Raw genomic sequence first — 25,022 nt, 5'->3', positions numbered from 1 at the left:
CTGCAGAGAAAGACTCACCATCGACACTTTTGTTTTTATTTTCTTCATCCTCTGTGGATTCTGCTCCTTCAGACAACTCTCCTGAAAAAGTCAAAAGAGTCTTTGTCAGACGCAGGCGGGTGAAATCCTGAAATCATCCTCGATCATAAATAACCTTTTACACGCCACTGACCAGGAACCGGATCAGTCAACTAGTTAACAAACCAAATGTTATTTTAATTTCCAGTGGGGAACCCAAGAATTCAAAATAACCTACTGAAATAAATGAGAAATGGTAAAATCCAATATTTTCAAACAATTTTCATTCACAAAATTAATTTAATTGATAATAAATCTGTTCAACAGAAGGGAAAAACGGTCTATTCTGATGATAGGAACATTTCTAATAAAGTTTTAAACTAGAAATCACAAAATAATTCTCAGATTCTGAGGATTTGACGAATACAATTATGTATCTTTGGATTTTAAACTGTTGACAGGACAAAACAAGACATTTCCACTTTTCATCTTTGGCTTTACAAAATTAAAAGACCAGAAAAAAGTATTAATTGATTAGTAGCAAAACAAAACAAAAGATATTCATGAATGGAAACCGTTATTATTTGCAACTCCTCTTGCTACTTTTGTAAACACATGACAGTTACACCTGGTGGAGAATCTCTGAATGAAAGAAACTAGGTTCAAGAAAAAGGGAGACAACACAACTATCCACTGTTGTGTTGATAAAAGGGTTTGGGACAGTGTGGTGAGATGTGGATGAACATTCACCACAGATACACATCACGTCTCTTAGTTTGGGTTGACACAGGTAAAGGAATCTACCGTTGTGCAGAGACGGACTCTTGTGTGTGGCGCCCTCGGCCTGATCTCCCTCCTCTGTTTCCCCCGTGTTACCGTCCGGCGGTGTGCTGACCTCTGCCGACTCGGCCGCCTCCCCCTCCACTTGGTCCTCCTTTGGTTCAGGCTGCTCTGGTTCCGTTTGTCCCTCCTGGGGCTCCATAGTGTCCTCCTGCTGAGCTTGCTCCTCCTCCTCTTTTTTAGCCCTCTCCTCCGCCTCTGAGGTCACAAAGAGTGTGATGGCAGGTTAGCGTGCATCAGTGTGTGGTCTCACCCCCTCGGACCAGTGGAGCTATGTATCATGCTGACACTGGTTTGCACCAGGACCTGGACTCTTTGGTGCAGCCCTTAGTTTGTACTTTGAGAACTTGTGTGTGTGAACAGTACCTTTAGTGGCCTGCGTTTTCCACCTCTCTCTGTTCTGATAAACCTCTTCATTCCACAGGGCCTTGAAGTTCTTCATGTCCAGCGTCAGCAGAGAGCTCTGGCCTGACGAGCTGCTGTCGGAGCCCAAGCTCTTCACACTCTGCCGTTTGACCTCCTCCGAGCTGAGACTGTTCAGACTGGACGGAGCAGAACCAGGGGAAGAAGAGAGTTTAGAGTGAAGCTGGCAGCTCAGTGAGGTGGAGCTTTGAGCTACATGCTGAGGTCAGCATGCTAACTGGCTAACAGGCGGAAATGTGCTGATGTCTAACCAGTAATGAGCATGTTCAACATTTCAGTGTAGGATGTTAGCATGATCATGTCAATGCATGTTTCATTGTTTCTGCAGGTAATGGACAAATTCTCTTTTTGACCAGATGATGGCGCTAGATGAACACATGGCATTCAGTTTACTTGTCCAGTGCTTGACTCAGCCTCTGAGAACAGTTAAATAATGTCCTTTTCAGGGGTTAATAAGATTCATTCACACATTTTTCAATAATTATTGTTAAGATCAACTAAAATACATGTTGTGGTATGGTTTAGTGTGACCGATGCTAGGGACTCTTTCTTCAATATGTTTCTGGTGAGGTCTTTATAAAAGTGCGACACTAAATTGCTGGGATAAGGCATCAACAACAGCGTTACTCCAATCCTTCATGTTAGAGATGTTCAAGCCTCCAAAAGCCGTCACAACATTTCTCTTGAAACAACACATTTCAACTTCATGCTGTCGCTCCAGGGTAATTCAGAAGATCACCGAAGCACTTCAAGCAGCACAGTGTCTGAGTGCAACGAATGTCTGCACAAAACTTCATAGGTATCCATCCAATCGTTTTTCAGATATAAAAAAAAAAACGTACAAGCTGACGGATTCAGAGGCAATTTGAAAGAGGAAGAAAAAAAAAAGAAAGACTGGAGGATAAACAGAGGCAGGAAGAGCGAGCGGTCACGGCTGCAGATGATTGGAAACAGCTATAAACGCTGCGGAGAAGCAGTCACAGGAAAACCCGTGAGCACCCAGGTGTGTGGGTACAGACAAGGAGACTGCACGGCAACACTATCGGAGATTTCCACGTGGATAGCTGTGACTGGAGGCCCGCTGAGCGATGCTAATGACGCCTGTTGGGGGGGGGGGGGGGGGGGAGAGGCTTATATTGACATGCAGGTGCGACGGAAGATACAGAGCCCGACTCCCCAAATACCACTTTCATCATCCGGCTTTGCGAGAAAGTGACATTTAAACAACTAGGAAACCCAAAAAACTTTTCAGGTGCTTGCTCTCTGAGTAGTTTAAGCACAAGAGCAGGGTTGCTTTCTTATTCAGAGCGAACCTCGGAACGCACTTCATTTAGTAGGTGGCTGAAGCAAGAGTATTGAGCCAATCAATGAAGCCTGAGGTGCCAAAATCAGTTCCCCTCGTATCTGGAGAGGCTGTTGTGTATGCCGATCGGGTGTGCACGCCCACTCCTGATCAGGGATGGTGAGGCGAACTTGTCTAGCATCTCTAAAATATCAATTTCAAGGTGTGTGGCTCTGCCTGATGAAAGGTGGAGAGATTTACACGCACAGGAATGGATTACTCATGGGAGACTCATCTGCTGGTTTTTAATACTTTCATTAGATATGCTGCGATTGCGGAGGAGCTGTCGAGCTTCAATCACGTCATCGAGCGTGTGGTTCCTCAGAAGGTTTCAGAGGTGAAGGGCAGAAAAAAACATCCTTGATTAACGGGACTGGTTTATTAAAAGGATTTAACTCACTTCCATTGACTCATCCACATTATCACAGTTTGTATGCAGCAGGAGGAGGACGCGCTGCAGCTCACCTTGATCGGCGGAAGCCGGCGAGACCGGAGTGGGAGGCCTCGTCGATGAGCGGAGTGACGATGCGCTCCATCATGTCCGTCAGCACGGTGAAGGTGGGCACCACGATGAAGTCGATGAACCCTGGTGACGGAGATATTGACAGATTCAGAGCACAGCGTCAATTTATTTATTTTCTATATTCCTTACTACCTTTGGCCAAGGAGCTTGTGTTTCCGTCTGTGTTTGTTTGTTTGCTAGTTAGCAGGAATACACAAAAACTACACAACTGATTTCCATAAATTCTGTGGAGGAAAGGGTTAGGAGGTAAAAAAGAACATGTAAAACAACAAGTGCAACATTTTCATTGATATCTCAGAGAATAATTCATGGATCTTCTTGAAAACCAGGCGTGTTAAGCAGACTGATATTTATGATTGTAATTTCTGGTGCAGATCCAAACAAAAAATACGTCAATATGTGTTTTTCACTCTGTAAAATACCACTTTCTAACACACGCCTCCACCAATTGGCCTCCCTGCTGTGGCCTTCGATGCGTGGTGTCAGCTGGTGCTTAGGCAGAAATCCTGTACATCTGCAACCATCATGCACAGGTTTTGTGTTTGTGTTCATGTGGGAGAGGCCACTCACCGATCTGGGACTGCGCCACCATTGTTGACTTTCGGTCGCAGAGCGGTGAGAACGGGAGCCCGAGGTCTGATTCTTTGTCCCCCTAGAAATAAAACGTCCAAATCATTCTCTGTGTCTGAAAACAACACACACACACACACACACACAGTCCATGCACTCACCCCTAAAATACACACTTACACTATCCGCTCACACAACACCACCATACATTCGCCATACGCTCACACTCTTCTATCAACAGGCTTCGGATTGGCCCCGACTCCCGCCTCAAGTGCTTTTGGGTCACAAATGTGTTTCATTTTCTCTTCTGATTTGTCACAAACAGATGAGATGTGGAGTCGTGAGCGAGGCAATGTTCTTCACAGACGCTATTTATCAGCCATCCACGTCCCCAGAGACAAAGGGCTTGTGAGAGCAGCCACAATAACAATCAGACTGATAATGAGAACAATGTGGATTAATAATGGACGATATTGAAGCAATGTGGCAGCAGTTTTACATCTTTCCTTCCTGCCTGACAGTTGCCATCACACAGTATTATTTAGGGTCAAATGCATTGTTTTATCAAAGAGTCAATGTTCTACATTTTAATCTTCAATGGCATCATTTGTGATGAGAGCAGAGTGTCTGTAATTAGACTTGATTAGACATGTCTTACTGATTTAAACTGCTCTGGGGGGTAGATTTATGCCAAAGTGCCACATGAGAACAATCTTTAATCACCAATACCATCATCATTTCATTCTCGGTGTTACTTTATCGCTGAATGAAAGAAACCTGACGATCCTACGCACATTTCTTGGAGTGTTCAGAAGAAGAAGGCTTGTGAATGGACCGTGTGATGAGGTTTGTCGACGACATGAATGATGTCTGTTTTTCTTTTCAGCCGTTTCACTCGACTGTCGCGCTCGAGGGCTCCAGCGCTCAATGGTCTGGTTTATTTGGACACTTGTAGAGACGGGTGCCATCTTTCATTATTCAGCTTCACATGTTCTCTGTTTTCACAAAAGTGTCTCTCTGGGAATCTGTTTCACCAGTTTTCAAGCAAATTAAACCATCAATTCCAAGATTCCATTCTCAGCTGGATTACTGAGGCAAAACTGAAAATGCAACCATAACATGCATATTTTTAAGACTTTATTTTCTTTGCAATGTTTATTGGGATGAAACATCCAGCATAGTAATTATAGAAAAGGCAACTTAAAGCTCCAGAATTTGTATCATAACAATTTCAAGTTTTCTCCAGAATCAAAGAAGTTATCTGCAAGGATCATTTCATATATGTTGCAAACAGGAACTGCTGAAATACTAGTGTCAGTTTTTTTAAAACAGAGCTCAAAGCATGGGCAGTATAACGTATTAAATATAATACTGCATGTTTCAGCTGCGTGTATGTATCATGTGAAAAGCATGTTCTATCTACATACATCAGAAGCTCTCACACACACATACACTGGATCAGCCGTCCATGCACTTCTCTGTGACCTGTCCCGTACGTCCACTCACCTGTCTGAAGAACTCCTCCAGGAGGGAGGTGGTCCAACGATGGTGGAGGTCCCATCTTTTGGCCGGGTGGCTGATGTCTGCGGTGTGCAGCAGCAGGGAAAGGGCTTTGGGCTTGTCAATGCTAAAAACACAGAGTAGATACAAAACATTTAAAACTCAAGTCCACCAGAGATTGTTGTAACATTTGCTGCAGTTTTTGCTTGGTTCTGTCCACTGAAGTTTTGTTAATGTCATCTACATTAAGACTGGAGCAGCTGTTTTATTTGAAAGTTCATCAAAACAAGATGATTTGTGTCTAATGGCAGATGATTGAGTTGAAAGCACATCTATCTGGAAGGAACAATCTCTCGATGTCTGAGGAGTCGATGTTCCGGTAAAAGCTACATCAGAAAACAGACTTTCCAGACAAATCAGGGACACGGCCACTGAAAGAAATACCAATAGGAAAAAGATAAAAGGAAACTCTCAAGGTACCGAGTGTCCCTGACGACAGAACGGTCGGTCGTAAAGAAAAAGAATGGGAAAAATGTGGCCCAGCTGTAAATGTCTCTGCAGCAATCTATCCACCAAAAATTGACTTTCTGTGCAAGAGCAGCGTAAATAATGAAGTCAGAGAGGAGGGAATTGGGAAGGAGGGAAGTGACTGTTGATACAGTCACGACTTGACATGTTGGGGCAGCTACACACGTTTTGTTCTTCAGCCAGTGTGTGTTTCAGCGCATTCAGTTTAAAATTAAACAAGTTGTTTTAGAACGTCAGGGTTAATACCTGTTGTGATCGCACAGATTCCCTGCAGAGGCACTCAAATCATAAAACTGATGACGCATGCAAAGTAGTGACAGTGTGCAGTGGCGGATCGAGGATGTTTCTATATCTGGGCCGCTTACAATTTACAATGTAAAATTTACACAGAGGGGCCAATTATGTCCAACATCCATGCACAGTTACTGATGCAGTAATTTACACATTTAAGTCATCTCCTTGTTTACTGTTAGCTCTGTAGCTTTGACCAAAGCCACACAACATTGCATTTTAAATATTGAAATAAAACATTCTTAACAATTTGTCCTATTCGTTGTTAGCATTAATAGGAGATAACTTGTTTGTTTAAAAAAAAAAAAAATGTAAAAAAAAATACTGATCGCACAGGGGCACTTCAGGCACCAATCAGATCCCAGCTGGGGCATGGGCCCCCCTGACCTTGCCACTGGAACCGCCCCTGACAGCATAGATATCAATTATCAGCATGCGTATGAAAACATGAACCCAAATAGCAACAACCTACATGTCCATCCAAACAGAAATTGAGAGGGAGGGGGGGGGGGGGGGGGGCTCTTTTTCCATCCCACTGCCTTCATTAGACTAATCGGTTTTCTACTCTGAAACAGTGTGAAAATGCATCATCTCAGCTCATCACACATCTGCTGGTGTCTGAGAGACGACCTGATAACCACATCGAGGTATATGGTGTGCAATGGCCTGACGCGTGACCGGACACACACACACACACAGCGATATGGAAAACAGGCGCACGGATGAGAACACGCAGCGCAAGGTTAACCAAAGGTGAGAGGCTCCGATTTCCTACAATTCCATTTGTGGCAGATTGGATCTTAAAGTGCACAGTAAGCAGGCCGGCGGCACACTGGTTTAAATTACTTGACATTAGAGTCTGTTCAGCATTAGAGCTTCCGGCAGAGAGCAATCTCTCAATAATGTGTGCACGGGCGTGTGTGTGTGTGTGTGTGTGGTGGGAGGGGGGAGAGGGGGGGGGTGTGTGCGTGTGTTTTCCTGCGTAGCTTTCCAGCAGTGGACCTCCAGGTCATTACAAACTCACCATCAGTCACCTTCTGCAGTCGGCAGGTGGTGCAGAGCCGCAGTGCACATACTGATTGTACTTTCTGTATAAACACGTTTAACTGAGCTTCTTTCTCAACATACAGTAACCTCGTACTTCTCTCTCCTGCCGTTCAATCTGAAACTGCAGACTGACGCCTCACAGTCACAAACAAACCCTCCGCGCCACCAGGAGCTTCTCCATAATGCAGGAGGACGGGGTTATTTCAGTTTTTTCGCTTTCGGTGGTTGGACTTTAAAAATTCACTGAGCCTCATAAGGATCAAACTCACAACCTCAAACCCTTCCAGTCCTCCCCCCCCACGAGACGTGAGGTCAGACAACTGACTCTTACTTCCTATAGAGTCTAAGGATGTTTACTTCAGGCGCTGGAACTCAAAAATGCAATATACTGAACTGACACAGGACACAGAACTCCAGCAGAATTCTCTCACAGACTCTCGAGCCGGGTTTCTTAGAAATTTTTGACTTTCCTTCGAATACAGGATTTCAAAATTTAATGCACCTCATAGGGATCAAGCCCACAACCCTAAAGCTCCCAAGCAGTCCTCCAGCTCACTGAGCCGTATCACCAGCCACTCCTCTCTATACAGTATTTCAAAGTACAACATGACGCTTGAGGACTACTTCAAACTTCTGAACGGTCCTGTTTCCACTCAGGGAAAAATAAATCTTATGAGAGGCAATACATCATCCAAGTAAACTGTAAAGTATATAGTTATGAATAACAAACATTTAGTAAAAATTGTTCTTAAAAAGTAGAATAGATTAAGAGGCTAAACAAGCTGACCAGGGTGTTTTGGCAATAGTATCCGTTTATATATGTAACAGATTTTTGCAGCTCTACACAACATCAAATGCTTGTATGCTTCCACCAAGGAGAGTTTGTGTATTTGATAGTTAGCAGAAATACACACAAGTTACGCAGACATTTTGCAGAGCGGTGGATCCTGACTCGAGAGAGAGAACTATCGAATCCAGGACTTATTTTTCACTTTCTTTAACATGGAGCGATAACGTGTCTGTCAATAATTTAATGGATTTCTCAGAGACATATTTGCGGGTGATGAATTTAAAGAAATCAAGTATGATTACGTGACTGATATTTACGAGTCTGTGCAATTGAGTCCGGATCCAAATGAAAATCTGGATCTAGTGAATTTAAATGTGTTTTCATTTGGAGACTGTTGGGTCTTGGCAGACGTGTGCACTCCGAGTGCCATTCCAGCTTTCCCTCGCTCCTCCACTTGAAAAAATGCTTTTACAAATAACTTAAGGCTTTTTTAGCGTCTGCCAACCCTTTCTCATTTTTGATTTCTTCTAATATTGCCTGTGCTTGACCAGATTTCCGATTTTCTCAGGGAAAAAACATAATGATCTGCCAATAGGGAACATGAATATTTATGGTGTTTCTTCAGTGCACTCTTCAGGGCAGGGTTAATTGGGTTGTAAACAGTGGGCGGTTGGTAAACAGCAGCTGATTGCAGGGTTAATGGAGATTTAAAGTGCTGGGGTGACGGGCAGCGAGTGGAAACCGCAGCGGGGGAGAAGACAACTGACCCCTCAGGTTGTTGTAGGAAGTTCTTCATGGCCTTCACCTGCTGGAAATGACAGGACATATCTGTAGCCAGCACCATCTCCACCACCAGAGCCCGCAGCTCTCTGGATGAAAACAGAGGAGAGAAAACAAAGAAGTGGAAAAACATGAGCCCTGTGTTGTATGACGAACTGTCAAACCAACAGATGATGGAAGCCAACTCATTTTGGAAGTCGCCAAGGTGAATGACAAGTCCCGTCTTACACCAGGAACATCAGACTGACTGTGTCTCCTTTAATTTAATATCACACATAATACCTCAGTTTTCAAATTTCCAGATTTTGACTCCAACGTTTCTTATCGTTGAAACATAAGAGTTGATTTATACATTGTTTTGTGTGATTTCTCTTTATGTCCCTTCTACTGTCTCTAAGCTCTTTCATCGGCTCAAGCACGTGTCTCTCTGACCTCCAGTCGTCCTTGGACAGGTTGTAGAGGATGTTCATCTCATCGTCGTCCTGCAGGAGGCGGTACGCTGCGCTGACGTGGTGACTCTCCAACACCGCGCGGTCGTTATAGAGGATGGCTGTGTCCGACCTGTCCGTCAAAAGATGAAAGCTCCGGTTCATATTGGGATGACAGCCTTAAACCATCACAGGCAAGAACAGACCACTGGATATTAATACCTCCTATTTGTTATCAGTCAAATGTTTCACTTAATTATAAACATGATCAGGTTTGTGTGTATTTTCCTCATTGAGTTGGTTCATTGGGTAATTTTCATTTATTTCATTTTGCAGCTAGCAAGTTCCAGCAAAATGCAAAAATAACGTTTCAATATTAAATTATAAGGAGGAAAAATAAATAGGTTATAAACTTCTTTAATTACAAAATACAATAATATTTATGACCCATTAAGTTATCTTTCTTTGTCTTTTCAAGCTCTTATCAAGGACAATGTCAAGTTTGTGTCCCTGAGAAGAGTTTATATTTCTTTTCTGCAGGAGGTTATGAGTTCATATGGACTCTGGTCCTGTCCCGGCCTCATTACTGCACCGCAGGCGATCTCAGTGTGAATATAAAGCCCCCATGCTGTAAATGAAAACATTGATCGGCTGAGTCAGTGCCATGCATTTTAGATTTTATGATCCATTACCTTGTCTGAATGTGGAAGTTGTTTGTGGTCCCCGTGTGCTCGTAGTCGTGCACTGCCGCCGCAAAGATCATGGCAAAGATCTCCAGCTCAGTCAACCAATGCTGCAGGCAGAGATAGAGGAGGGGAGGGGAGGGGAGGGAGAGGGGGAGGGGAGGGGAGGGGAGGGAGAGGGGGGGGGGGGGGGAGCAATGGCAAGTTGAAGATAAGGGGAAGGATATAAAGAGGAGCATGGAGAAGAGAGAAGGGTGTTGAGGAGGGGGAGGCAATGAGATGGAAAAGACAGAGACATTGATGGCAAAGAGGGAACGGAAAGTAATGGAGACAAGAGAAAAGAATGGCCAGAAATCACAGGAGAGAGATGAGAAGCCAGTGAATGGAAAAAAAGGGGGGGAACGCAGGAAATGGTTCATCATGCCATGAAGATGTGGGGGTGAAAAAGTGATATAGAGGATGAGGAGGGAGAGGATTTGGGACGAGAAACACATTACCGTCGGGGATGAGAGGAAACAAATGGGGAGGAGGAGACGGAGGGAAGGTCAGAGAATCAGAAGGGAAACTTTAGATAAGACGAGCTCGACTGAGAATCACTTTCTAAACTGTCGCTTCAACACTCGTCCGTCTTCTCTCCCTCTCACGTCTCTGTTGGATTTGTCACTGTTACCAAAGATAAATGAAAAAGTCAGACGCACTATAAGTTAATGCTGTCACAAGTACGATAACGAATCCCTTCATAGTGACCTATTTCGGTTTAAACCTTTTCAGGTGCTAGCAGATTTTAATGTGAAAGTCATCAGAGACTGTTGAAGATATAGCTTTAATATTTTTGGAAAATGTTCTGACAGCAAGTTTGATGAAAAAATACATAAAGGGCAACAACTATTTATGAATCTAATATGTTTCATGATTGTTCACGGATTTGTTTGACTACAAAGACATGCTGATGCAGATTTTTACTAACTAATGGTTAAAAACCAGTTTACACCAGTTCGACAAAGAACATTGGAACCAGGTTTTGCCTTTTGGCTAATATTCTGCTGATAGATTAAACTTAATTTGCATAGCTCTTTTTAATCGAGTGCCTCAAAAACCAAATAGAGCCAAAAGATTAAAACAAATTTAAATGTAAGTTCAGGGCACTAAACGACAGATGCTCTTTAATTCTTTAATTGTTAGAAAAGAAGCTGTGAAACTACCTGGTACTTCATACGTCAACATGCTCAACATAGAGAAATGAATGCTTGTATACATGTGATGTCAGCAGCATCCTCACACCTGTGAGTGGGCATTTTCCTCTGAGATGAGCTCGTTCTGAGTGCACTCACGTCCACAGAGTGGGGATTTAGCTCAGTCGATACTGGTGACTAATCAACAGTGGGGGATGGCAGACTCGTTAAGAACAGGGTGATGGGCGCAAGATGCCCGATCCCTCCCCCAGTTTCCTCACAGGCCTTCTTTATGGACGACCTGTTGATCGTTGATTTAATGGAGTCTGGAGGAGCTGCAAAATGATAGATCTTATTCCGCAGCTCTCCCAGGAGTCTGTGGTTGTGCCTGTAATGTGGTTTACTTCAGGAGGCTCTGGCCAAAGAAACACACCATGTCGACAGCTGTCGCAGCCACCTTATTACAGTGATGAAATAAAAACACTGGGAACGGGGGCGGCCGGCTGCTCGGCTGGCTGGGGACTTTGGACTCAGCAGGTTCTTTTGTTTTTTGTTTTTGAATAAATGCAGCATCATAACTTCCCTAAAGCCACTTCGGAGCAAAGCTGTGAAATATAGGTCAGCAGAATAAAGGAGAACAAAAACAAAATGAAATACAAAGGGTAGGAATGAAGCAATGTCGCAGCAACAGAAAATATTTGATTTCAAATGTTGAGCGAGTGACTGTTAACATGTGTGACATGTTGACAGATGTGGGTTGACGTTGAAAAACCTGCTCTGAGCAAAACTGGGATTTAGTTGTGTTGTTTTCTCTGGTGTCTCGTGTGTTTTTGATTTTTACGATAGAGTATTTTGTGTTTTTCCAAAGCAAAAAGGAAGTCATGTTGAGAAGCTGCATGTCGGGTAACGCTGCAGTCAGGCTCGCACACATCAGCTGACAGAGATGTTCTGCAGTAGCACGTGGATAAGATCCCCATGATTCCACAGACTAAGCTTCAACTCAGTGAGCTTCTTTTCTCGGAACTAAAAAAGCCTCTTCCACTGGTTTCTGTAGAGTGGATGCTGACAACAATGTGTCGTCTAATGTGTTCCTGCAGCACTCACCACCATGCCAGTCTTGAGTAGCAAGTAGTGTACAGTCTGCGTGACGTCAGCGGCGTGCATCAGGTTGTGGTAGGGGTTTTTATGCTTGCTGTATCCCACTTCCAGGGCCTCCACGAATGACACCACTGCGGAGATTGGGATCTGATGAAGGACAAATGAACAGCAAATGAGCTCTACAAGCAGATTTGAACAAGGACCACATGTCATTTCACTTCCTGGGAATCTGAATTTGATGTCATTAAATCAAGGATCATTATTTAAGCCGCTCCAGGTCACAATCTAACCCTAGCTCAGGACTGGTAGTTTTCCCTCAGATGCTGGACCTTCGAGTGTTTTGTGGTAAATGAGCTTCACCAGGATGAGATTAAATATGATCAACCTCCCCTTGGGTTGTCATTGTCAATGCATCGTCCAAACTCTTGAGAGAGAAGGTGAGGTGAGTTATCTGACTTCCATTAAATCAGACCTGGTGCAGGGTCATCGTCCTTACTACATATTTTCAGTTTCTCCTTATTTTAATGACATGAACACAAGTACCACAGTGACCGTGGCGCTTTATCATCCTCGTGACTTTACCTTGAAACGGCTAATGAGGTCGTATCTTGTGAGTAACTCGTAGAATATGAATTTAAGTGCGTGATCCCCGCTGGCCTCATTTAGAGCGAAAACGTCAAACGACCACTTGTCAACATTCTGTGCAGGGGAGAGAAAAAAATAACACAATTACATATTTCTTCTTAGACAATATAAGTTGCAAAACAATGAAGTTACGAAAAAACTCTATATGTGGTTGTGATTTTTCCATTTAAATTGCATAACAACAAAAACAAACATGCTAGTTGAACCTGGTTTTTCATCTGATACTCTTTGACACATACTTCCATCTGAACTATTTGGTTAAACACACAGTTAATCAGTTATTACTGTAAATCCAAATATTATCCAAATACACAGTTTTCAGTACATATTTTCAGCCCTGAGTTTTGTCTACAGGTATTTAATTCAGGTTGTAAACAGTCCCAACAACCTTCACAGATAAGGAAGGTCACCCTGTACTAACTGAAGGAGACTCAGATGAACATATCAATATGTAATAGACCCAAAACAACAAGTGAAGGGAGCAATGCCACCAGGGCCTTATGGAAATTATGTCCCATCACAGATCAGTTATTGTGTGCGTGTGTGTGTGTGTGTGTCTTTGTGCGCTTAAAGTGGTTTTTGCCTATCTGCTTGCTTCTGCTCAAGAGTGTGTGCACATGTTAATACCTTAAGCACAGATATGACAGAAGGGGGGTAGCTGAGTCCCACCATATTGGAGGTACGTCGGTACATCCTGTTCGGATGAGATAAAAACATCAAATGAAACGCACCGCTGAGTGTAAACACCAGAGGTTACAACTCCGGTCCCAAAGCACAGCCTGGAAGCTTCCCCACCAAGACTCACTATAACCTTCAAACCAACACAACACACAGTGTGACTCTGTTTTTTAAAAGACGGGTACATTAGGAAAAGTCTGTATTTTTGTCACATGCTAAATGTTTAAAGCTTTATTAAAAACAAGGGATTGAAATGTAGATTAATTTAATCACAAATGCAAAAACAGGCTGAGTAATTCCCCAAGAGACTTAGTGAAGCATTTAGAATTATCTGGAAGGTCGTGTTCATTGCTAAACATTGCAAAACATTTTTGGGATGAGTATTTTCATTTAGAAACTAAATGTCTTGAAATAGTTTCCAAAAATGCATCTAAATATCAACTGGCCATCGTTAAATTTTCACTCTTTTTCTTCCTCTTTTCCAGTTAATCTTCTTTTTAAATTCAGAAAACATTCAGAGCGACCCTAGTGGCACAGATTGTTACTGCCCCAGGCTCAGTAGGGGCACATGGAGGCTAATGATGAGTCTGTCCCTGAATCACTGTCACAGCCTGAGTGACAGGTTACAATATAACTTTAACATTAACTACTGTGTGTTTTTTTTAATTTTATATAGCAATAGGCAGTACAATTAAGACAAAATAAAAATCAGGTGCATTAAAACCCATCATGACATAAACTGTTGAGTGTACTTTTTATATAAAGTTAATACTAAGAAGTTTTGTTATTTTGATGTTTCTTGTACATGTACTGTATCTCAGGCTGTGTCTGTGTCACTGCCTGTGTTGTCGTACACAGTGAACTTTGTATTAGAATCTCTGCCATATAGTCGTTATCAATTCTCTGTCTGAATGTTGTGGTGCTGTAAACTGATACTTTATGTTTATGTGACTGTCGCTGTCTATCTGCCGTGGTGCTGAACTGTCAAAAGTCATGCTCTGTCCTTGGTGCTGAAACAACCCCTTTTCATTATCAGAACTATATTTGTCTAACAAAGTGGTTTCATTGCATGTTTGCCTATATGTAGGCATTATCTACCATTGTTAATATTAAAAGGACTTCATCAGAGGGGGCCTGTGAGGAGGCTCTGCCCTCCCTGTGCTAGGAGTCTGGCTTTGCCCCTGATTACAGCAACAAATGCATGTTAGTGTGTGATAAAGCACAGGCTCGGAGAGGGAGCTGATGTAACTCTGTAAATGATTGTGCTTAGCCAGGCTTGCCAAGGCCGTAATGATATATGGTCGACTCAGGTGAATGAGTCATGCAGATATATTTGCAGCAGTCTGAACTTTTAAAAGGGCCGAAGCCTTGTTTTTTAAATGAGACGTGGGGCTTGGAATTTTGAAATATTTCCCCCATTTCTTAAGCTGCAACAATTTTTGTATTAATATGTATGCAAATCCAATCAACAATAACCTTGAATTTTTACATGGCAAAATGTATTAAAGTTAATAATATATATTAGGGTATATAATGCAGATATAATGTATGATGGATGATCTAAATCAAGCCCTTTTCAAGCCCCAACGTATTTAAAAATGTTCACATAAAACTGAAATTCATCAAAAGCTAGAAAAATGTCAGTAATGTAAAGTGTACGTGCAGCAAAAGCCCCAAAACCCACAAGGGCAGGGTGAATGTCCATTTCTTATGCAACACCAAACTAAATCTGTTGATAGAATTGCTTTAAGTTGCTCCTGGCTACTCTGGTTTGTTTTGATCAATGACAGACCGGCAGCCTCAGAGAAGGAAATATAAAGGTGATAATCTGTTTGACTTCTAACTGCTTGCCAGTGAGGTCTGTGCTCTTGTGCATCACACACACCTCTCAACAAATATTCCGGCCTGGACGGCGTGGACGATGCTGCGGAAGCGCGGCTTCTCTTCACTGCGCCGCAGCATCAGGCCCATCTGGCGAGTGAAGGTGGAGGCCAGCCAGTCCCGCACTTCTGAGGGCACCGACTCCGACTGGATGTCGCTGAGCTCATCCTCTGTGTCCACCAAGCGTCTGAACACAAGGGACAAGGGAGAGAGTGGAAACAGGACAGAAACAAATGGAAAAGAAATCAAGGAAAGGAAAAAAGATCACAGGCTTACTAACATATTTATAGTTTACACCAGGTCTACTTTCATAGGGGATCAAACTTAAAACCCGGAGCTGTCCGCAAAATAATAACACCTCTTATGTAACATCAAAACATCCCAGGCCTCTTGAAACAGCATGATTCAAATCCAACTACGTGATATAATTCTCCACAGCCATCCTGTTGTGTTGACATGTACGAGGGATAAAGAGCAAAGCCTGTTGGTCTCCACCCACTGAACTGAATACATGTTCTTATGGCAAAGAGAAAAGCATTCACATCACACTGATAATCGTGGCGCTACATGGATTCTGCACCGGAGAGTTCATCATCCTGCGTCCTGGAGTGGTCATGCCACCGCTGGCCCTAATCTGGCGAGATCTCGATGACGACAGGCTTACATAATTCCATAAGCCTATTCATACGCTGGACCTGAATCCATCTATTGACATTGAATCATCAGCCACAAAATCAAAAACCCTGTTACACAGTATATATATAGTGTGACAAGTTAAAGGCAAAAACTCAATGGTTTGATGAGTACCCACGTGTTAGACAGCGTTTTCCACCAAACACCAAATGAGAGAAGATATTTATATTTATACTCAGTCACAATATGAATGATCAATGTAAGTAATTGCAGCCGCAGTGTGTAGAAGAGCTCACATCAAATGTTTGAAATGAAACAAAGAATTACGACACAGGTCAATTGCCACACTAATGACAGTCATCCATTATCCAGAGTCTGGCCTTCATCAGTGCTGTTCTGTTGTCCTCAGTGAATGGACCTGGTTAATACACTGCAGAGAGCTTCTGTCTTGTTTGTGTTCTTACCTCGTCTCCTCGACGTAAACGGATTCCAGCACCGCCGCCGCATACTCCAGGTTTTTCTTGAGGTCTGCGAGGGAAGCCTCTCCTCTCTCCAACTGCTTCACCAGACATCTTAATCTAAAACAGGGATTCAACGGTCAGTTGACGAATGCAATTACTGCCCTGCCATCTCGACATGATGAAATAATTGCAGCTGATATTCAATTAATCTGGTCTGGGTTTCTGCTGCACGAGGTGAGATTGAAAAAAAAAAACTAAAACTTGTCCTCTCAGGCTTAATTACAAAGTGAGACAACAACACACAAACATACAATTAAATGAAGAGATAAATCAAGACGTGAGGAAGTGAGGAGCAGCATAAAACCAGAAAACTAAAATTTTCACAATATTCAAAAAATGTGTGTGCACTGAAAAGTTGGTATAATTTTTGTATTCTTATTATTGCTGGTTAGACGTGATGTTTACTTGTCCAATTTACCAGTTCTTTGTCTGCAGAGTGGCATCTACCCTCTATTGTCTACAGCTGTGCTGCGTGGATTAGGTGTCAGATGTATGATGTAATCATTTTACTAACATGTTACTGCATCTTTTAACATATTATGTAGCTCAATATTGTATTTCATACTTCATTCATGTTGTATTGCTGCTCTGCATGTCTGCACATGTGTTGTAAACCGTATTGCTTGTTGCTTTGTGTTACATGCATGGTTACAAGTGATGAATAGTGGATACTGGTGAGTTTATGTTTCAAAACATCTCAGTTGAAAATCTGCCAGACTAATAAATGTTGTCCTTGTAAATAAATTAGATGAAATATATTATATTAATGCCTGATTGCTTTAAAAGAAGCTACACACATATATGTTTTCCTTTTAGTTCATTTAAGCTCCAATAAGAGCGTTCGGTTGATTGATGTCAGATTCTCCTGTATCGGCCGTTCCTATAGGAAACAGTCTGTCAACCACAGGTAAATGGTAAATGGTTTTGTATAGAGCTTCTCTAGTCTTGATGACAACTCAAAGCTCTTTACAGTACAGTTTTAGATTCACCCAAACACACACACATTCATACAGTGCATCTATTAGCAGCACTTTGTTGTTCTATGAGGGGCAATTCGGGGTTCAGCATCTTGCCCAAGTACACTTCGGCATGCAGATGGGGAAGACTGGGGATCGAACTGCCGACCTTCAGGATGGAGGACGACCGGTCTACCCCTCAGCCACAGCCGCCCAACAGGTGTGATTAATAACATTACTAGTGGTTGAATTCCAGCTCCGGAGCTCTGGTGTCCTGCTCGAGCACTAATGGGACACTTAATAGGAATGAAGTCATCACTGATTTCAAAGATTTTAAAATCTGCCACCTTCAATTTCTGCAGACTCTTCACTCGTTTGTATGTGTCTTCTATTAAAATTGTAACATACATTTGATATAACAGTTCCAGATTCTCCTGCTATGTGAACTTTGACATCTCATTGTATTTATAGCCTGCGTGCGGGTCAGCGTCACCCGACTGGTTCAGATTCAATGTTTGTAAATCGTGAGCATTTCTAAAGACAGTTAAAGGCTTTATAAAAATGTTATCACTTTCACGGTGGCATTTACAAATAGCTGCTGGTTTTGTGAAGGACACTTGAAACATTTGCAGATATTAATATATGTTTGCCGTGAACATTTTTGCATTCATTGTGGTGCACATTTATTCAGTCATACTCAATAAATTGAACATTTGAGTGATTTAGCATTAAATAAATAAAGCACTCTATTCCCTGTGTTATATTTCCTCAATGTTAATATGCTTGTGGGTATAGATTCATGCCTTCAGTAATTTTTCTTTCTTCACATTCACCATAGCCATATAGCAAAGGACCGACCGAAATAGCTCAAAAGAGAAAAAGCAAGTTATCATCAATTTGTGCACAGTGCAACCCCCGAGCAGAATACCACCTGCTGCTGAGCTGGAGGTCATGCGCTCCCTTTCACAGTCAATGCCCACAGAGGCTATGCTGGATGCTGAATTATTAAGCAGAGAGGTGGGAGAGTAGAAGGTTTCAGGTGCTCTCATTGATTACATTCCCTGACAGAAGCGGCAATTCTGACAAGTGGAGGATCCAAAACGTTTCTATTCAACTGGTGGAGGCAAAGAGGTCTCGATAAAAACATGATCGCATTTATTCTAATGGCCAAAGTTGTGACTGAGGCCTTAATGTGGACAGCACAGAAGCATTCACGCTATGTTAGCAGATCAAACGTGTACAAGACCAGATTTATATATCAATTTGAACGGTAAAGTAAGTCCTCAAAAATATGGGACAGAAGTGTAACTTGTGTCTATTTGGCTGCAAGGCTTCAATGAGGACCTCTGACATACTGTCTGCTGTGCAACAATATCAGGGGGAAATGCTGAAAGTAATTTCTTCCTGCCTGCTTCTATAGAAGAGCCACACGGTCACAATTTCCATATTGATGCAGAAAAGTCTAGTGAGAGGTTTAAGTACAGAGAGTCTAGATCCAAGCTCGCAGCCCAGTGAGGTGTCACCACAGTCGACAAAATCACTTACTGGTATTTGAATAAAAAAAAAAACATGTCAGAGAGGAAACATTTCAACAACTCTTCCTCTTCTCGAATGTCAGATTTTCATGGTAATCTATGGTTGTAAAATATTTCAAGAAAAGTAGAAAAAATGTCAACTTCATGGTGTCACTACAAGAAGATTCAGGGGAACCTCAGAGTCAGTGGGGTTCATCCTCTGGGAACCATGAATATTGGCAGGAATTATGGTTAGGGTTAGGGAGGCTAGACGCTGGCTGCAAAGGAGGTCATAAACCCTGTCTTCTCCATGTTAGTGGGTGGGGCATGGACCAAACTTACTAATGACATGTTAAATTAATTTATTTCAAAGATGGCGGCTGTTATTTTAGGTAGACCTTGATCACAATGTTTCCTTGTATATGACAGCAGCTGCTTCACGTGCCGACGTCTCTCTGGAGCTGCTATTTTAAGAATCACAAGGAAGTGAATGGACGACCTGGAAGCTGCGGGTCTAGAATCAGTGCACATGTGATTCCGTTGGCGCTAATAATGGTTATTAAGAGCAGCTGTGTGCCAGTGAGCTTCCCTGCTAATATCTGAGAAAGGAAAGAAACTCCTTGAACAAAGCCATTCGTCTACAATCCAACAAACAATGTTGATTTTTTAGTTGTTGCTCATTTGCTTTGACTTTCCATCCTGTTGCACAGTAGTGCTGGTGTGCCGCGCTTATTTTTAAAGCCAACATTTAATGACATTAGCACATGTATTGAAGAAAATGTTGATCCCTGCTGAGTGTTTCTGGAGAGAAGCTTTGTCGCAGGCTTGTTGCTTTTGTTTGTCCAACAATGGACTAAAGTGAAAGCCCAATCAATTTTTGACGTTCGTTCAAAAGATAATTTACTTCGTGCGGATCACCAGAGCGGCTTTATAGAGAGAATGAAGTAGTGTTTGAAAGATTTTCTGTTTTCCTTAAATCCCTTTTTAAACTGCAGGATACAACAATTCAAACATCAGTTCTGTTTTCCTTTTAAAACCAAAGAGGAAGACATGTGTGATGATGTCAACAAGCGTGAAGTCCTTTCCATAAATCAGTGTATCCGGCACCCAAAACTGAATTGGCTCATTTCACCTGCTGTCATTAGCATGGGAGGCGACACGCTGTGTTAATAGAACGGGTCAGGCCCAAAGTGACTCCTGGGCTCGGAGCCAGCTGATAAAATTCCCTCTAAGCTAGAGATGTAGCTGGCAGGGCAGAGGAGCAACAGCCGTGTGATTCGCTGTGACCGAACACTCGCTCTGGTGCTGAAGTCATTTTCTCTCTTCCCTCCATTATCAACTCCTCAGTCTGAACACAGGACAAAAGGTTAAATCTTTCATAACAAAGTTATCAGAAGGAATTCTGCCTCGACAGTTCCGAAAGCCAAACGAGTTGGATCACATGGCTCGACAGAACAAAAGAATCCATTAATAACCGAAAACTGTTTAGAAAAGATTATATAAATATTAAAGGGACTAGTTTATTATCCCTTAATTTGTCAGAAAATTATGACAAATTAAAAACCAAGGTGACTTAGTGTTCGAATTTCAGTCACGAACCAAAATGTTTTTAATTTATAATTATATTAAACAGGAAAAAACAACAATACTGGCTTTTTAAACAAACAAGAAATGAAAAGTTTGGTATTTTTTGGGATTGAAAAATTACTTCAAGTTACCTTTAAAGGTTAATTGAATAATCGATCAATCAAATCTTTTGACTATAGATCTAGCTCCACTGAATTTTGAAAGTAGCACATGAACAGCTCCTTGTGCAGCTTCAGGGTTCTGCAGATTGAATCCAGCAGCAGGTCTTTAACTCATCGTGGCTGAATAACTGCAGGTGACTTTTACAGAGAGCCGCAAGAAAACAGCTCATTCCAAACAGGCAGGTTTAGATAATCACTGCACCAGTGCTTGAGATGAAAAAAAGGAAACATTTAGAAAACAATCAGGAAAGGTTATGTGGCACTGATACAGTAGAGAAGCTCAAATGTGAACAGAAGAGAAGCCGACGATATGAACTGTAGTGTATGTAGAAAGTATTGCCATGAAAGAGCCGATGCTCGGGTACCACTCTGAGAATATTGCTCATACATACACATGAAGCTCGGTTGACAGTCCCGAGCTCTACATGACGTATGGTTCAAACCAGCCACATATTGCTGCTACTGTTACAAGAAAAACCTCAAAACACGGCCACAGAGCGAATGTCCGAAAGATACTGAACCACACCACAGCAGAAATGTGGTAAATAGGCATTTCTATTTGTGCCTTTCCCTTTAAATTATGTAAAACAATGTGTGCTATATTGGGTGGAATATAAGCAGCCAAAGTTAAGCAGGAAGGATGCAGGGTCTAATCCCTAAAAGCTGCAATCAACTGTGCCACTTTAATACATTGATTTCCTAATATTAATCCATAGGTGTAAAAATAGGTTTGAGTATGGATGTCTCTGCATTACGCTGGCAACCTTTCCAAGGTGGTGACAGAGTATTACAGAGGCGACAGCTGACCAGCCCCCATCGCTGAAGTCTTTGATATGTGCTTCCATGTATTTGCTCTTTGACGGCTCGATATGTCACTGCCAGCTCGGGGGTCAGCTGAAAGCTTGACCTGCAGGAACTCCAATATGACGGCGTTCAATGGAGTAAAAAAACGCCACAAATAACCTCCTGACGTGTAGCTGCTGAGAAGACGTGAGAATGAAGTTGCAATGAATGTATCATCACAGACCTTTTGGCTTGAAGAGATCTGTAGGTTAGAAAAGTGCATTTACAGGAGCGTGAGAACGGAAAGGCTGATATAATGCATTTTTTTTATTCTGATTGAAATATTCGTTTGGGATTTTTGAACTCTGGCAGGGAGGTTATGTTTTTAGTAGTTTGTTTGATTGAAAGCAAGATTATGCAAAAACTACAGGTGGGATGAACACGGAACTTGGCGAAAAGATGTAATATGGGTCAGGAGAGTAATTCATGGATCTTGATGAAAACTTGGCAAGTTAAGGGAAGTGATATCTATGAGTTTGTGAAATTTTGTGGAGCTTGGGCATTGTTGGGCCTTGTTAGAGGTACGCACTCTACTTCTAGTTCACTGTGCTTTAAAAACCGAATCGCAAATAAACCTTTGAATACATTTGTTTTTTATTTATATATAAAACATAAAAGAACATGAATAACCAGCTACCTGTAATATTGCCTCATGGATGTCACCTTCCCAACTACACACACAAATTCCAGTGGTTGCAGGGTTTAGCAGACCAGTGACCGAGCGTGGCAAAGAAATGAGCCCCCAGCTGTCCGCCTCTATCTGAAGATGAAAGATTTATTTGTTTTTCCTCGTCGGGCTGAGCGGAGAGAGAGCACAGAGGAGATTAGAGCTGCAATTCAGGTTGAGAGCATTCTCCTCCTCTTTTTCTTATTGCATCCAGTCGTTTGGCCTTGGCCGACCTGCTCAGAGAGAGGAATAGGAATTTGTAAGCAAAAAAATGAAAAGACTGAAATGACCTGGTGTCAAACTGGAGCTCGGCCTGCAGAGTAAAGTGTGTCTCCACCACGCTCAACCTCTCGACAGCTGTTGTGACAGCCAGAAGTGAACGATGGGGCGAAAAAAAGGAAAAATTCAACAGCAAAAAAAGAAAGGTTACGTAGCAACAGCTTGTTCCTTCCTCGAACAATTGCTTTGTCACTCAGGCAAAAAAAAAAAATCTACATCAAACCCACCAGGAAAAAAAAAAAACCTTAAAAATGAAATGTATTCCATTTTGATTTATCTCATCATAAAAGCAGGTCTGCACTGAAAAGCCACAGAAACAGTCGGAGCCCATTTCCCACACAGCAGAAAGCAACTGTGGGGGGGGGGGGTAAAATAGGGCTCGTTGAACAGAGGGGGAATGAGAGAACTGCCAGGATGCAAAAAAATGGTCACCGCCTGTGTTCCAATGACATTTAGCCTTGATGGTGTGTAATCAATGGCCTGGGGTCAATGCAATCACCCGGGGAGATTAGCATGCTTTCAGGGAATACACACACACACACAGACACACACACACACACACACAGGTTTTGGGCTGATAGGAGGAACAAGGCCTGTAAAAACGGGATGACTCAGTTAAGCCGTGCTGCCACACATTGTGCAGTCTGGACCATGATTTGTGACTGCGGCATGCCAGTCGATAAAACACCGGGGTCCAGGGACATCTACATTTTGACAAGACAGATTGGTGGAGGCAGGGAGGCAGGAGGCGCGATTTAATCTGGAGACGTCTTCTCATCAACAACGGCAACGATGAGGCAACTCTCGGAGCTGTTCGCCATTGATTATGACAAACGTGACAGTTTTTCCACTTGTTTCTTTGTCACTGAAAAACAGAGACAGGGTTTGTGCAGAGTCCAATAACACACTTATATCACGAAGAATGATACAGCCCTGAAGATTATCAATGAAAAACATTAAGGACGGAAGGTGGTGGAAAATTACTTGCGTTGTTGTATATTGACAAATATTTTCTATCGTGTTAAAGTGTCTGTTGTGTTGCTGTGGAATGTGAGCTGTGTATGTAAATACAAATGTTAATGTGACGCCCACACCGAGCGTCGGTGGCCATTCAGCTTTGGGAGGGAAGAGCTGTAGCAGGTTCAGGCTGCTGCTGATGGCTCTCATTAAAATTACAAATGCTGCCTCCGTGCAAGTGAGCGCACTCTCGGAACAATATCGGTAACTCCTTCAAAAGTTCCGATATCTGCTCAAAACAAAGCCTCCGCCGTGGGAGGCTGCGAATGACAGATGTGACAAGGATGGCGGGGGGGACAGAAGTAACCTTAAAAAAGATCAGTGGTTGGCTCCATGCAGCCCACTGGTGTCAGAGTCTGCCAATCAAATCCACAAGATGAGGTACAAAATAAATCTTCAAAAATATTAATTAAATGATTTGCACATTCAGGAAAGATATGTGTCACAAAACATTACTGCAGATGTGAAATGAGGCTGCAATGATTAGACTCTGTCATTTATTTACTTGTGTTTGACTATTCACCCAACCTCCAACTTTACCTTTTAAACTTATGCATATGTTTTCGTTAGTTGAACAATAAAAGTGTGAAGGATATATAAATGTATACAGATAAACATAACAAATAAAGTCATGGATTTCAAAAGAGCAAGAGTTGATTACAACAAGTACTTAGTAAAACACTAAGAGTCAAAACAAGTCGTTATCTTGGATGATTCGCTTAATTAACTCAGTAAATATCAGTGCAGTGCTTGAGTGGGGAGATACAAATAACAAACAAATAAACTAATGATGTGCTGGAGTATATATATAATAACCCATAGTGTGGCATTTACATAAACCAGAGACAACATGTCAGTATCCCAGAAGTTATACCTTGAACTCCTCAGTAGTCAGCTCAAGGCAGTGATGTTTTTACAGGTTTTGAAGCAGTTGTGCAAATAAAACAAATGTGCGACCTCCAGAGTAGATGCTGTAAATTCTCCTTCTTTGCTCAAATAAAAGTTGCCATATTACTGACAGGCAGGTGTGTGAACATGAGTAGACAGTGGGCAGGTTTCTTCACAGTGAACTACAATACACAGGGTTAGGCTCCATGCACTTTGTGGTGCACAGCAGTGAGTTGAACGAAGTGTTCACTGGCAGCTTCAGTAGATGTGACCCGGCTCAACCTGGACCACACAGGCTAAAGGGTTTAATTTGAAGACCAATGTAAAGCTAGAATGGCCGTGAGACTAAAGCTTAAAATGGCAGAAAGATCCTAATGAATACAATTTAAATCCTCATCAATCATTAACATCATGATGTTATTGGGTGGTGACTGTGGTGCCTTATCGTGTGTGCTGCCTGACCACATAGAGACGAGTGGGTTTTGACCACACTTCCTAAGCTAATCAACTTGAATGTGATTCTGCTAATGAGCAAGTGTGCATGTATTTGTGTTCCGGCTGTCTGCAAAAAAAAAAAGAAAAAATCTAAATCCTTTTCCAAATCCAAACTACGTTTCATTTAATCCCAGTAAGCAATTTGTTAGTTCTGGGAAGTCATTTGTTCTGCAGGGAAATAAAAACAGAGACAACAGCTTAACGGAGTCAGTCTGCACAAGCAG

The 25,022-nt window shown here is 42.2% G+C and overlaps 1 protein-coding gene across 1 annotated transcript in view; it reads right to left on the bottom strand.

The window, feature by feature from the left end:
• Positions 1-25,022, bottom strand: part of pde1cb (phosphodiesterase 1C, calmodulin-dependent b) — a 69,991-nt gene that overhangs the window by 1,269 nt on the left and 43,700 nt on the right. Inside the window, exons 5-18 of the mRNA XM_053438953.1 lie at positions 16,335-16,448; positions 15,242-15,424; positions 13,306-13,372; positions 12,616-12,732; positions 12,040-12,180; positions 9,773-9,873; positions 9,085-9,213; positions 8,640-8,741; positions 5,223-5,343; positions 3,717-3,798; positions 3,089-3,209; positions 1,225-1,400; positions 823-1,056; positions 19-81 (exon numbers count right to left, since the gene is read on the bottom strand). Of these exons, the coding sequence (XP_053294928.1) occupies positions 19-81; positions 823-1,056; positions 1,225-1,400; positions 3,089-3,209; positions 3,717-3,798; positions 5,223-5,343; positions 8,640-8,741; positions 9,085-9,213; positions 9,773-9,873; positions 12,040-12,180; positions 12,616-12,732; positions 13,306-13,372; positions 15,242-15,424; positions 16,335-16,448 (1,751 nt within the window). The remainder of the gene's footprint in view (positions 1-18; positions 82-822; positions 1,057-1,224; positions 1,401-3,088; positions 3,210-3,716; positions 3,799-5,222; positions 5,344-8,639; positions 8,742-9,084; positions 9,214-9,772; positions 9,874-12,039; positions 12,181-12,615; positions 12,733-13,305; positions 13,373-15,241; positions 15,425-16,334; positions 16,449-25,022) is intronic.

Source organism: Pleuronectes platessa, chromosome 13, assembly GCF_947347685.1.
Source record: "Pleuronectes platessa chromosome 13, fPlePla1.1, whole genome shotgun sequence".
Lineage (NCBI taxonomy): Eukaryota > Metazoa > Chordata > Actinopteri > Pleuronectiformes > Pleuronectidae > Pleuronectes > Pleuronectes platessa.
Note: the sequence above shows the minus strand (reverse complement) of the source record. Positions and strands in the feature narration are given on the sequence as shown.